The sequence below is a fragment of the Microcebus murinus genome, chromosome 6, assembly GCF_040939455.1.
Source record: "Microcebus murinus isolate Inina chromosome 6, M.murinus_Inina_mat1.0, whole genome shotgun sequence".
Taxonomy (NCBI): domain Eukaryota; kingdom Metazoa; phylum Chordata; class Mammalia; order Primates; family Cheirogaleidae; genus Microcebus; species Microcebus murinus.
In genome coordinates this window covers 15,387,847-15,401,795 of record NC_134109.1, presented here as the reverse complement: position 1 = coordinate 15,401,795, position 13,949 = coordinate 15,387,847, and the positions used below count along the sequence as shown (strand labels likewise).

The window sequence follows — 13,949 nt, the reverse complement described above, 5'->3', positions numbered from 1 at the left end:
GTGATAAAATACTCTTTTATCAGAGTATTTTAAAATGCTGGAATGGACTATTCCCACAACCCTGCCCTCAGTGTTCCACTGGTTCAGACAAAGGAAGCTGAGAGAATTTCCAACAAACCTTTATTAAAGAAATTCTAAGGCTACATTTTAGAAGAGGAAAGTGATAAGTCTGAGATGCAAGAAGAAAAGGCAAACAAATAAATGTATAAGTGCAGATAAACCTAAATAAACACTGACTGCATAAAATAATATTAATAATAATGTCAATTGAATGGGGCTATGAGGGTAAAAAAACCCCAACAAACCAGAGAATAAAAATGCTGGACATCAATAACTAAAAAAAGGGAGGACAGTGACTAGAATTCAAGTGTTCTAGAGATTGTGAGAAACTTCAAATTTTTAGTTATGTTTACATGTTAAATATTTAAGAGTAATCTTAAAAGAAGTGAATAGACTATAACTCTTCAACAGAAGACAGTGAAAAGAAATTAACTGATTGAATTGCAAATCCATGCTACTTAACTTCAACTTGGCTTTTCCTGTGGCTACACAATCCTTTCCTTCATCTATTAACTCTGCTACATTTCTTACTGTAGCTATTCCCAGCTTTTTCGACTAGAGCTCCTCCTATAGTATAGCTCCTCTACTCTATTAGATAACATTCTCTGCCACTTTACTAAGAAATTCAAAACTGCCTGTACATGCTCATCTACCCTAGGTTAAGAGTAACAGCATTGCTCCAACAATTGAACCTCTTGTCTCTCTACACTGACAGCCTCATCTGCCTCCTAAAATGTGTCCAGTTCTGTTTCATCCTAAAATATCCTTCCCTCAACTCTGTTACTTCTTTATAAGTTAAGGCCTTCTTAGTTTCCAGTTCTGAATTATGCATAATTCATAATCACAAAGGGGTTAAAAATATACCTTCGTTTACTTCCTATGCTCTTTCTTCCAACACATCACTGGAAATTTGCTCAGTTTAGGCATGATCATAGGCAAAGGCAAAGACTGGGTATAATTAATTTTCCTTGCACCCTGAGCAAGTAGACACTGAATAAATATTTCAAAATATTTAAAGTCTGTTTTTACATGCCTATTATTGCTCTCTTATATTTGTAAGGGCTAGAAAATTGTGACAATTTAATCTATGTTGAAGTCTGAGAACCTCTTACCCTTTTTCAGCTTCCGGACAGCCAACATACAATGACTAGGGGACAGATCCCATATTCTTAAGGTTTTATCATCACTTACAGTAGCACAGATGGGCAGATAAGGATGTGTAGCCAAACCCCACACCTCTCCTTCCATGTGTCCCTATAAAGAAAACATAACCAAGATCAATTTAACCTAAAGATATATACATACACACACACACACACACACACACACACACACGTATACTTTATTTAGAATAAAACTAAAGACAACATTCAATAATATATGATAATGAATAGAATAAGTCTAATAAAACTTTTGTTTATCTTTGGAATATACCATAAAGTATCTTTATAACAACTTTATCTTTGCAATTATAATATAATCAAGTTAGCATTAAAATTAATTTATAATCCTAAAACATCCTCTGGGTGGAGAGGATAGGAATTAGCTGCTCTAGAATGTTAATAATTGCTACACAATAGGGACTTCCCATATCATAAAGTGAGAAGCTCCACAGACCTGATCACCAGTGAAACTAGTACAAATTTAAAACAAATAAAACCATTTAAAGTCTCTGGAAGTAGTTCCAAGAAGATACAACAAATGAAGGAACATTTATTCAAGAAAATGTGCTAAATCTGGTAAGAAGAGCAATAGTTTGTGGTATTTAAATCCACATCCAGACCGGGTGTGGTGGCTCATGGCTGTAATCCTAGCACTTTGGGAGGTGGGAGGATTGCTTAAGGCCAGGGGTTCAAGACCAGCCTGACCTCACAGAAAGACCCCATCTCTACAAAAAATTAAAAATTAGCCAGCAGTCCCAACTACACAGGAGGATGAGGCAGAGGATCATTTGAGTCCAGTAGTTTGAGGTTGCAGTGAGCTATGATGGCACCACTGCACTCTAGCCCAGGTGACAGAGCTAGACCCTGTCTCAAAAAAAAATAATAAATAAAATAAACTGAGATCTAATCCCTTTTTCCCTCCTCATCTAGATGGAACCTCCAGGCCAGACTGATGCAACTAAGAATACCAGTCTCTTTCTCCCCTCCTGTCCCAGTAGGAGGCCTCTCTTCCCAGGAGGGGCAGCATGTCAGCATTTCTCTTCCTGCCTCCAGCTGTGTGTTGCTGAGGCTAAATTCTTGGTGAGCTCAGTTGACAGGTGGGAGATCCCTTCTTCTGCCCAGCTTCTCCAGATGGAGGCTCTACCTTGGGTGCAGTGCCACTGAGAATAATAGGGCTCTGGTGGCAACTCAGGAACACCTGAGTCTACTGTCCCCTCTTTCCTTAGCAAGCCTGGGACACTCAGGGAGAAGCATTCCATTGGCCTCACTCTCAACTCCAGAGCCCTGGCTCAGACACTTTGCCTGGAGTAAGAGGCAAGCCAGAAAAACAGCTCCTAAAATCCCTTCTTAAAGGAACTGACTTCATTTACTGCAGAGTGTAGAAATACTCATGCCTAAGGGTATTCTCAGAAATAGTGGAGGCTGTGATAAAAGGCAAGTGGGAGGAGACTGGTAGACTCACTGGACATATAGATTTGACTGCAGACCAGCTAGTTTTTCCAAGAGAACCAGGGAAATCTCAGAGATAGCTGGAAGGAGCCGACTTGGAATCAGAACAAACCTCAAACTCTAACTGAGGGAACTTTCCCTTCAAAGGAGCCAGAATTTGATTGATTTAGTCTGCAGAGCAATGTATATCCCTGGAAAGGTTGAAAACAATAAAGCAATCAGCCAGCAATTAAAGGAGTTTAACAGCTGGGTACAGTCAAGGAAAGAGACAAAGAGGAGGGAACACTTCTGAAGCCAAGATTACCACAATACCCAAACCAGACAAAGACATCTCAAGAAAACTACGGACCAATATCCCTTATAAATATGGATGCTAAAATCCTCAACAAAATACTAGCAAACCAAATCCAATACATATAGAAAGGATTATACACCATAACCAAGTGAGATTTATCCTAGGAATGCAAGGCTGACGTAAACATTCAAAAATCAATTAATGCAGCACACTGTACCAGTAGCATGAAAAACAAAAACTACAGGATCATCTCAATATACACAGAAAAAGCATCTAACAAATCCCTCCCCACTTATGATGAAAATGCTCAAAAAACTTGGAATAAAAGTGTAATTCCTCAATCTAGTAAAGGGGGCGTCTATAAAAAACCCACAGTTAATATTACACGTAATGGTGGAAGACTCAATGCTTTCCCTCTAAGATTAGGAACAAGACAAGGATGTCTATTCTCACCACTTATATTCAATATTGTATTGAATGTTCTTGCCAGCATAATTGGACAGGAAAAAGAAATAACATGTATCCAGACTGTACAAGAAGAAGTAAAACTATCTCTATTTACAGACAACATGATCTTATATATAGGAAATCCTAAAGAATCCACCATAAAACTGTTAGAACTAATAAATGAGGTCAGCAAGTTTACAGGATATAAAGTCAATGTACAAAATCAACTGTAGTTCTATACACTAGCAATGAACAATATAGAAGCAAAATTAAGAAAACAATTCTATTTATAATAGAATAAAAAAGAATAAAATAGCTAAACATAAATTTAACAAACTAAGTGTAAGACTTGTACACTGTTGAAAAAATTTAAAGATATAAATAAATGGAGAGCTAGCCCATGTTCATGGATTGAAAGATTCACTGTTGTTAGGATGCACTACTCCCCAAACTGATCCATAGAATATTGCTGCTACAAACACTGTTGTACATATTTTTGAGTAAATATATGAAAACACCCATTAGGTATACATATACCGTTAGGTATACATATTTACATACTTTTAATTACTATAGTTTTATAACACTTTATTTCTAGCATGGAGAATATCTCAAACTTCTTGACTATTCTTGAATATTTTCTCAAATGGATGATTTTTTAAAAAGATTCCCAGAATTTGTAAAAAAAATTCATTAAGATTTGGATTGTGATCACATTCAATTTAGAAGTTACTTAGTTCTTTTATCCCTTTAGTAAAAAAATCTTACAGTTTTCTTAACAAGGGTCTTGCATGTTTTTAGCTATATTTATTCCTGGTTATTGTATAGTTTTTTTGGTGAGAAGCATTTTCAATGTCATATTTTCTAACTGGTTATTGCTAGCATATAGAAATACTACTGATTTTTATATGTTGATTTTGTATCTAGTCTCTTAACAGGACTCCTTAACTAGTTATACTATTTTTTCAGTTTGTTCTCTTGATATCCAAGGCATAAGATCATAATATCTGCAAATATCAACACTGTTGTCCATTTATTTACAATATATACACATTTTATTGTTTTGTTTTACTAGATTGGTTAAAGCCACACACAATGTTTGACAAGAATAGTGACATCTGGTATCCACGTCTTGTTCCTGATGTCGAGGAGATAATAAGACATTAGAAGTTTTAAACTTTATAACAACTAGCAAAAATGATATGTTAACAATTTTTAATTGGGAGGTCATTAGGCTGAAAGAGCCCCAGCCCTTTTGGTTCCTATGTAAACAAACCAAAGCCCAATAAAATGTAAATACTAAAATGAAACTAGAGACTTTATTAACTAATCATAAACTGCCAACTAACCTCTATAGGGACTTTCTACTCTAACCAACTAAATATATTTTCTTTGTCTCACTTCCATGTTCAGCCTATAAAAGCTTGCTGCCCATGCTGCTGCAACAGATCTCTTCCATTTCTGAGTGCTGCCTGATTCATGAATCCTTTAATGCTCAAATAAAGGCAGTTACATTTATTTTGTCTAAAGTTTTTCTTTAAACAGGTATCATTTATAACTTCTAATTTTTTCATAATTATAAAACTGTTCACATATTTTAATCATTTAATCTGTGCATTCATCTATAAAAATGTACTAATGTTAATATTTTCTAAGAGATTATAAATATGTTTAATATCATGAGTCCAGCATTTTTTTCTTTCAAACACATAGTATGTAACTGAATTTAAAGAGTAAGACACCAGTTAATCGAATATAAACATTTTGTCATCTGCTTACGAACTCCCGTATGTCAAAATACATTTTAACATTAAACCATGTGCACTATTTTCATCACCAGTGCACTTGCTGGTGTCCTAAGAGGAGTGAGGTGGGGTCTGAAGGAGGAAAAATGTCTGTATGAAGAAAGAAAATAATTCTTTTTTTTTTTTAAATAATTCTAAAAAAAAAAAAATAATAATTCTTTTTCGGGGTAAAAGGCAAGTCGAAGTTTGGTGTTAATATATATATAGTTACATGAGGACAATTTCTCATCAGGATAGAATGATGATAGAATAGTAAAACTTCCTTTACTGTTTTATGATATTGATTTATTTCCCTTCCTGCTTTTCAGAAAAACATACTACATAGAAGAAATGTACATCTAAAAAGCTAATCCACCATTATTGATGGAAATGTTAAGGATGATATTACCAGCAGTTATTTCTGCGGTTTAATTTTATATTTCTGCCACACAAATGTTTACATTTCTGAATTTTTGGTTTATTATCTTTTTACTGATAAATTTATTCAGTAATAAAATTTTAACATACATTCATACATTTTTTATTTTTCTAAATTAGAAACTTAAGAAGGAATGACTGAACTGAAGGATTTCAGAGAAAAATAACTGCCTTAGGCTGAACAAATATACTTCAAAGAAATAAATTTACAAATGGAATAAATGGACGAGGTTAAATTACAAGCGTATTTTTTTCCATTAGTCTCTAATTTTGTGACAAGAAATTACTTAAAATATTGGCAATTATTCCATGTGAGAATATGCATACTTATTTACTGATATCAAGACATTTAGCTATAACTAAATTTTTCTGTGTATATTAACATTAACACATTATTTCTCTAATTAATTTAACATTATTTTTCACCACTGTCAATTTTTGCCTTTTATGTATTGAAAGAATCAATTGTACGTAAAGTAAAAAAACATACTAGCATTTAAAATTACCTGAACCAGAAGTGTTATTGGGCCACTTTTATCCACTTCTAGTATTTCACCATTCTTTGTGCCTACTAAGATATGACCATGTCCTAATGATATGGCACGTATGGATGGATTATCTTCTAAGAGAAGACCTGAAATGTTAAATGGAGATATTCTTCTAGGTATGAAGTTACTATAATACAAGGATGTATATATTGCCAATTATGCTATTCTGACAGTAAAAACCACATTACAAGGTTACTTTCTTCTATAGTTTAAGTATTCTAGCAAATATACTGTATTTCCTTCAATCATTCTATTTACTAATCTCAAAATAAGTACCACCTACATACAATTCTATGGTTCCTACCATTCTGACAACTATTTTTTTACCTCTTATATTAGCCCCTCCACATCCAAATCTTGTACCTCTTAGAATACTTACAATTTCTGATTAATAATTTTAATTCAACTTAAGATATACAGTTGTCCCTTGGTATCTGCAGGGGATAGATTCCAGGACCCCTCACAGATACCAAAATCATTGGATGCTCAAGTCCCTTATATAAAACAGCATAGTATTTGCATATAACCTATGCACCTCCCCTGTATAGTTTAAATCATCTCTAGATTACTTATAATATTAAGTATAATATACATTTTATGTAAATAATAGTTATACTATATTTCTAAATTTATATTATTTTTTATAGTTATTAACTTTTTTTCTTGAATATTTTTGATCCACAGTTCATTGAATCTGAGGGTGCGGAACCCACAGATACAGAGGGCTGCTGTATTTGTTTATGTCTACTTGTCCTAGTCAGGCTTCAGGAATATATTAGTAAACATGATAGACCCAACTCCTGCCTTCACAGAGTATACAATGTGGAAAAGAGACCTTATGAGGAGGAGCATATAGCAAGGAAATTTAACCTTTTTATGGGGAGATGAGGATGGGAGGAATCATCCTAGAAGAAACAGTGTTTGAGATTAGAAAAATGAGCATGTGGTCAGGTAACTGGAGGCAGTAAGAGGAACAAGAAAGGGAAAATTCTAAGAAAAAGTAATATCATGTAGAAAGGCCTGGAAGTCAGAGAGAGCGTGGTACAGGGCCTTAAAGGAAGAAATGCACTCAAAGAAAGGGCAAAGGGAAGAAGGGCCTGAGAGGGTAGAGAAGTAGGGTCAACAAAATGCCAAGGTGAAACAAAATGTCAAGATTGAAAACAAGTTCCTGACTGGTAATAATGTGATGCTCATGTGAAAATCTTCTTTGGAAAATTAAAAATGTTAAAAACTAGCATTAATAATTTTGTACTTGGCTAATATTTTATCATGTGTATCACAGAAAAAAGGTTTTTGAAAGGACAGCAATGATTCTGGTATCCAGTTAAGTGACTTCTCCCATTTAACTGATGCTCATCAAGTAAAGAAGGAAAAATATATTCCATGCCTCAGTCATCAAGCATATTAATGAGCAATTAATCTCTTTTCCTGAAAAATAAACAATCTCAAATCACCTTTAGATCCTGGGGCCAAAGCAGCTCTTTTTATAGCATAGGTCTTAAGACATCTTTCAAAGGAATCATCCCAAAGAGCTACCACACCATCTTTTCCTCCAGTTACAAATCCCTGTGAAAATAAAAGGTTCAAGTTAATAAAGATCTAAATATTTAAGAAAACAATAACCTCCTTTATATTGAAAAATTGGAGAGGAAAGAACATAACCAAAAATTATGGCTTGCAAAAAACTAGGAATTAGCATAAGAATCCACTGTTTTTTGTTTTTTTATTATTTTTTATTTTTTTAGAGACAGGATCTTGCTCTGTCATCCAGGCTGGAGTGCAGTGGCACCATCATAGCTCACTGCAACCTCCAACTCCTGGGCTCAAGTAATCCTCCCACCTCAGCTTCCCAAAAGGCTAAGACTACAGGTACACCATCATGCTCAGCTAAGTTTTTTATTTTTTGTAGAGATGTGGTCTTGTTATGTTGCCCAGGCCAGCACTGAATGTTTGGACTCAAGCCATCCTCTCACCTCTGCCTCCTAGAGTGCTGGGATTACAGTCATGAGCAACTGTGCTCAGACTCCCCTGTTTTAAAAAATATCAACATGAAATCTGTAATAATATTTAGAGGGACATTAAATATTTTTACTTTTAGGATATGACTTTAAAAACACAGTTTCTAATTTGGAACTATAAGTGAGATCTACCACTTTCAGTAACTTACATATATCCTCCTGGAGTCTTCATAACCTCAACTCTTAAAAAGAGGAAAGAATAATGATATATTTATTTGATAGGCTATGGTGATTATATATAAACACTTAGAATAATTTTTGTCTCATAGTAAGGGCTTCATAAATATCAATTTAAACTGTTTTTAAAACTGCAGACCTTGTTACAGAATACATGCAATTTAAAAAAAATAAAAAATAAAACTGCAGACCTGGCCAGGCTGAGGCGGGGGGGGGGGGGGGGGGGGGAATCATTGCTCGAGGTCAGGAGTTTGAAACCAGCCTGAGCAAGAGTGAGACCCCGTCTCTACTATAAATAGAAAGAGATTAATTGGCCAACTCATATATATAGAAAAAATTAGCCAGGCATGATGGCGCAGCTACTCAGGAGGCTGAGGCAGAAGGATTGCTTGAGCCCAGGAGTTTAAGGTTGCTGTGAGCTAGGCTGATGCCAGGGCACTCACTCTAGCCTGGGCAACAAAGCAAGACTCTGTCTCAAAAAAAAAAAAGAAAAACTGCAGACCTATTTTTTTCTAGGTTCAGGAATTTGAAAAGAGAGATTAAACAAGGTCAAGGTGATCCTAACACAGAGACTATTATTGGATGGTCCAGCCAAGTAGAAAAGCAATGTTCCTTTACTTCTGAAAATGCTCTATACTCCGTGATCAAATTATGTTTAAATTAACATAAGGTTACTTACTTTTTCCAATGCATGCATACTGAACACTGGCCCATCATGTGCTTTAACTGTTTTTACAAGAAAGACGTCTCTCCAGATACACACGTCTCCTGTGGATGTTCCAGAAAAAGCCATCTCTTCAGTCCATCCATATACTGCACACATCATTGTGTCATTTTTCCCCAGTGTGCCTATGTAGCCTTTTCTTCCAATCAATCCTCCCCCTGGTTCACAAAAATATTATGAAAAGTACTACTTTCAAAATGTATGCAATTATAAAGATGCAAAATTTCTTTTTTATTGTTGTTGTTTGAATAGAAAGACATGCAACAGTAAGGAGAATTAAAAAGAAAAATACAGGTGTCTTAATAAATGATCTGGGCAACACTTTGCCTGGCTGCTTTTAGGCCATAGGTTTTTAGATAAAGAAAGACCTGGACTAAGTCAGTTTTAATTCCCTTCTTCACTCCCTACTATTCTGGACATGATGCTAATTATTCTCATGTATGCATTTATACATCTTATTACATATTTGTGAATTTCTTAAGAATATATCATTATTTTCCATTTTTCCATGTTTTAAAATTTTCTATAAATACCATCCTACATATATTCTTTCACAATTTGCTTTATTCACCAGTGATTTGGCATGCAGTATTATACATGTTGATTTTTACCTCTAAAGAACTAATTTTTATAACCATAGCACTTTTGATATTTTTCAAATTTTTTATGACATATTTAAGAATACAAAAAGGTATTTAAAATAAACCCAAATACAATGAATGCCTGTATATCCACTACCAACCTACAAAAAATACCAGAGTAACTAAAATATCATGCTAATCCCATTTTTCTTCTTCACTCCCTACTTTCTGGATGTGATGCTGATTATTCTCATGTATGCCTTTATACATATCTTATTACATATTTATGAATTTCTTAAGGATATATTATTTTCCATTTTTCCATATTTAAAATGTTTCCATATTTAAAATGTTTCTAAAATGTTAAAAGTTTTCTATAAATACCATCCTGCATATATTCTTTCACAGCTTGCTTTATTCACCAATGATTTGGCATAGAGTTTTATATATGCTGATTTTTACCTCTAAAGAACTCATTTTCATAACCATATGGCATTCCATTATATAAACATATCATCATTTATCCATTTTCTTATTAATGGGCATTTAAGTTGCTTCCAGGTTTTTACTATTGAAAACAATGCTGCTTTAAACATTCTTGAAAGGACCTCTGTTACATATGTGTAAGAGTTCCTCTAGGAATGCCTTGGAGTGGTCATAGGGTAATGTGTGAAAGGAACAACATACAGATAAGAGAGGTATCAACTCCTGACAAATTGTTCTTCAAAGTTGATCAACTTACATTCCCACTAACAGTGGAAAGTTACTTGAATTTTAGAAATGTCTTCACTAAGTTTACTCTTTTCTAATAAATGTTTCACTTCTTCTTATGTTTACATATTTTTTTCTTAAAGGTTTAAATTTATTGAGACATTGATGTCACACTGTTGAAATTTATAAGTATACTATTCTATTTGAAAAAGAGACAATAATTTTTACTTTAAAATGTGAACTCCTTCCACATTCATAATTTATAGTTACAAATTACTAAAGAAATATAACATTCCATGTTTGTATCATTTTATAGCATATAAAGAATTTCTACAAAATTTTTCATTTTCAGTTTAGAATACAAAACATGTATTCAGCAGAAGGAAGGAGACTAGACATCACTTAATTAATCTCATTATCAAGTCCTTTTTATAAACATGAATACTACATAAATGCAGCTAATAAACAGTGATAAAATAAATCTTACATTTGTTCAAAATATATCAAGACAATAGTGAATCACTTGTAAAAATATAAACTTATTTTGGATTATTTTAAATTTCCAGAAAGGATGCAAAGATAACTCTTGTTCAGTTTCCACCAATGAACATTTTGTATTACCACAGACCACTTGTCAAAACTAAGAAACTAACATGTCTAAATCATTACCATTAACTGAACTCCAGACTTCATTCAGATTCCATCAATTTTTCTCATAATGTTCCTTTTCTGTTCCAGGATCCAGTCCAGGGTACCACATTGCACTTAGCTAAATTACTTTTTAAAGTAATAATTTCTTAAATTTCAAAGGAGTAAAAAGAAGCACTTCCTTACCTGCTCTACGCCAAAATTTCATGTGTTTAATTCCAGCTGTAATTAGTTTATCAGGCACATAAGGGTTCATCTTTACAACAAAAATCTTATCTTTACTTCCTCTGAAACAAACACCAATATGTGTTAGCTCTGAAGGTTCATCTTTCCTGTAATAATCTTTTGCCTAATCTATACCCTATCTTGGTTACTCCATTCACTAAATATTTGTCTTCCACTTGTCTCTCAGATTTGGGCTATGTAATCATGCATTTGTACATTTGGTCTTTTGTCATCGTTTTAATATGTTAACTGTTCAACAAAACCTCAAAAGATAGGAACAGTAAAAACTGAACTACTTTGGTACAGTACCTATAATACCTACTACAGTACTATGCATAGTGAACATGATTTGTGGTATGAATGAAGTAAAGAAATTCTTCTTATAATACTTTATTATAGCTTAATATAGCCCTTCCAACTATGAAGTTCCTCCTAAACTATCATTTATTTGGGCATTATCTATATACTCTCTAAAAAGCATTTATCTATATTTTTTAAGTGATTTAACATTAAAGACATGAAAAACTCTGACACTGTTGAATATTTCCTCCTTTAAAGCATCATTAATATTTTTATTCTAAAAATAATACATACTCATTGTAGAAAACATAGAAAATAAAAAATGTAAGAAAATAAAAATAACCTATAACTTCTTTGTGATATAATATGTGTGTATGTGTATCTTCTTTCACTTAAAATTTAAGTATTTTATCATTCTCTCCAATGGCTATAAAATAGCCAAAAGACAGTAGACTTCACTCTAACTGTACAAGAACATTTTAAATAACAGCTATTTCCAATGTCATATTATAGTCACATTAAAAAGTAGGTTCAAAGGATGTATCTACAAAGAAATTCTGAAATCATTTCATTATATTATTTATTTATATATTCAATGGTAATAAAGATGGCAGCAATAAAAAGTTAATATTAGCTTAATTTCAAAATTGTTTTAATTTAAAAATTTTTAAATACAAAGTAATTCCAGCATTTTGCTAATGTGATATCAAGTTTTTTCCCTACCTTGCTATTGAAAGTTTCTCTCCTTTCTTCCAGTCCCACAGCACAACAGTGTGGCTATCATCTATTCCAACTGAAGCCAAACGTTTCCCATCCGCTATGAAAATTGATCAGAGAGATATAATGACCATTAACATTTGGAAGATGAAAAACATTCATTATATATTCTAAACCCACGCAGTATATTTAAAATTTGATAAGATAATGTTAAATGTTAGGCATGCATACTAACATTTACATAACATTTATCATAACAGGCTATAAAAAGAACTAGAATTTATAAGGAGGGGAAATAAAAGTTTCTCAAATCCTCTAAACATATCTGTTGTCATCTCACCTGACCTCATTTACCTTATGTATCTATCAGACTGGGATGGGGGAAGGGAAGGAGATAAGAAAAGCAAAAAAAAGAGATTAAAAAACTAGAAGGAAAAGAAAACTAAAAAAGGAGGGAACTTAAAAGATTTACTTCAATAAAATTTACCATAAGAACTCTATTGTGATATAAGAACTGAGTGATTATTAAAAGTTAATTAAATGAAAAACATGTAGGTTATAACAACAGGTTGCTATAAATGTGACTGCTTTTACTGAAGGCCAATTATTTTAGTTACTATCAAGCAACACAATGAATACATTAGACAAATCATGGAGACAAATGACTAATGAGACATGCTGATGGGTGTGCATGTTTATGGGTTGTAAAGGCTCAGACTAAAAGAAAATGTTTTCTATATTTCCACACTTTTTGCAAACCTAAATAAGTTCCTCCAATGGTATTTTTCTTGTCGACCCACTTAGTTTGCAATTTCTTTCCTTGTTTCTTGACTGTTAGCAAATCCTTGAATATGTATATATGTTTCCCCCCAGGCTCCACTATGGATAATGTATCACTTCAGTCACAGCAGCAAAAAGCACTAATTTACTGTTTCTTAATACATAATTCTCTAGTAATGGTATTTTCTCCTTCTTCATTATCCACACTCTAGCTTTCGGTGTGGATCTATCTGTAGTTGCTAAACTTTTAAACATATAGCAAAGTGATAATATGATGTAAAATTATTTTTAAAAGACAGCTTAAAACTGTCACTTTATAGAAATGTGTAAGACAAGTATTGCAGTTCTCAACTCTTTCTTTCTTAGCCTTTTACCCTAAACATTTTCAAAGTTTACTCTGTGGCTATAAAACATTAAATAAGATCAGCATTTGCCCAAAGTGGGAGATATTATATGTACCACTTACAGCAACTGAAATGATTTTAGGTGTTATGTAGACAAACATGTTTTATTTTAATAGAAACATATTTTAATGGATATAAAATTATAATCATTATATTATAAATTAGCTGGCAAATCCACATTTTCATAGTTGTGTTTGATTAAGATATAACTTATTATGAATACTTGATAAAAACTATGAAAGTCACAGCTAAATTACAAGTTTAGGTGACACTGACTTAGATTAAAATGCTACTTATTGCCTCTGCATTTTGATCACTCTTATTGAGATAACAAACAGCCTTACCTGAGAAATCAACAGCACAAACACCATATTGGTGACAGCCCTTTAATATCGACAATGGTTTAATGGTCTCTGTATCCCAAATGTGAATTGAGGGATCCCTACCTACCTAAAATAGAAAGAATTATAAAAGTCATTA

General features: G+C 33.0%; 1 protein-coding gene across 3 annotated transcripts in view; it reads right to left on the bottom strand.

The window, feature by feature from the left end:
• EML5 (EMAP like 5) overlaps positions 1-13,949 on the bottom strand; it is a 149,560-nt gene that overhangs the window by 69,844 nt on the left and 65,767 nt on the right. For all 3 annotated transcript variants that reach the window (XR_012919686.1, XM_012773990.3, XM_076003788.1), the window contains exons 15-21: positions 13,814-13,919; positions 12,292-12,385; positions 11,230-11,330; positions 9,059-9,261; positions 7,639-7,750; positions 6,143-6,270; positions 1,173-1,314 (exon numbers count right to left, since the gene is read on the bottom strand). Coding sequence is in view for 2 of the 3 variants with exons in the window: in XM_012773990.3 (XP_012629444.1) it covers positions 1,173-1,314; positions 6,143-6,270; positions 7,639-7,750; positions 9,059-9,261; positions 11,230-11,330; positions 12,292-12,385; positions 13,814-13,919 (886 nt within the window). In the remaining variant the exon portion in view is untranslated. The remainder of the gene's footprint in view (positions 1-1,172; positions 1,315-6,142; positions 6,271-7,638; positions 7,751-9,058; positions 9,262-11,229; positions 11,331-12,291; positions 12,386-13,813; positions 13,920-13,949) is intronic.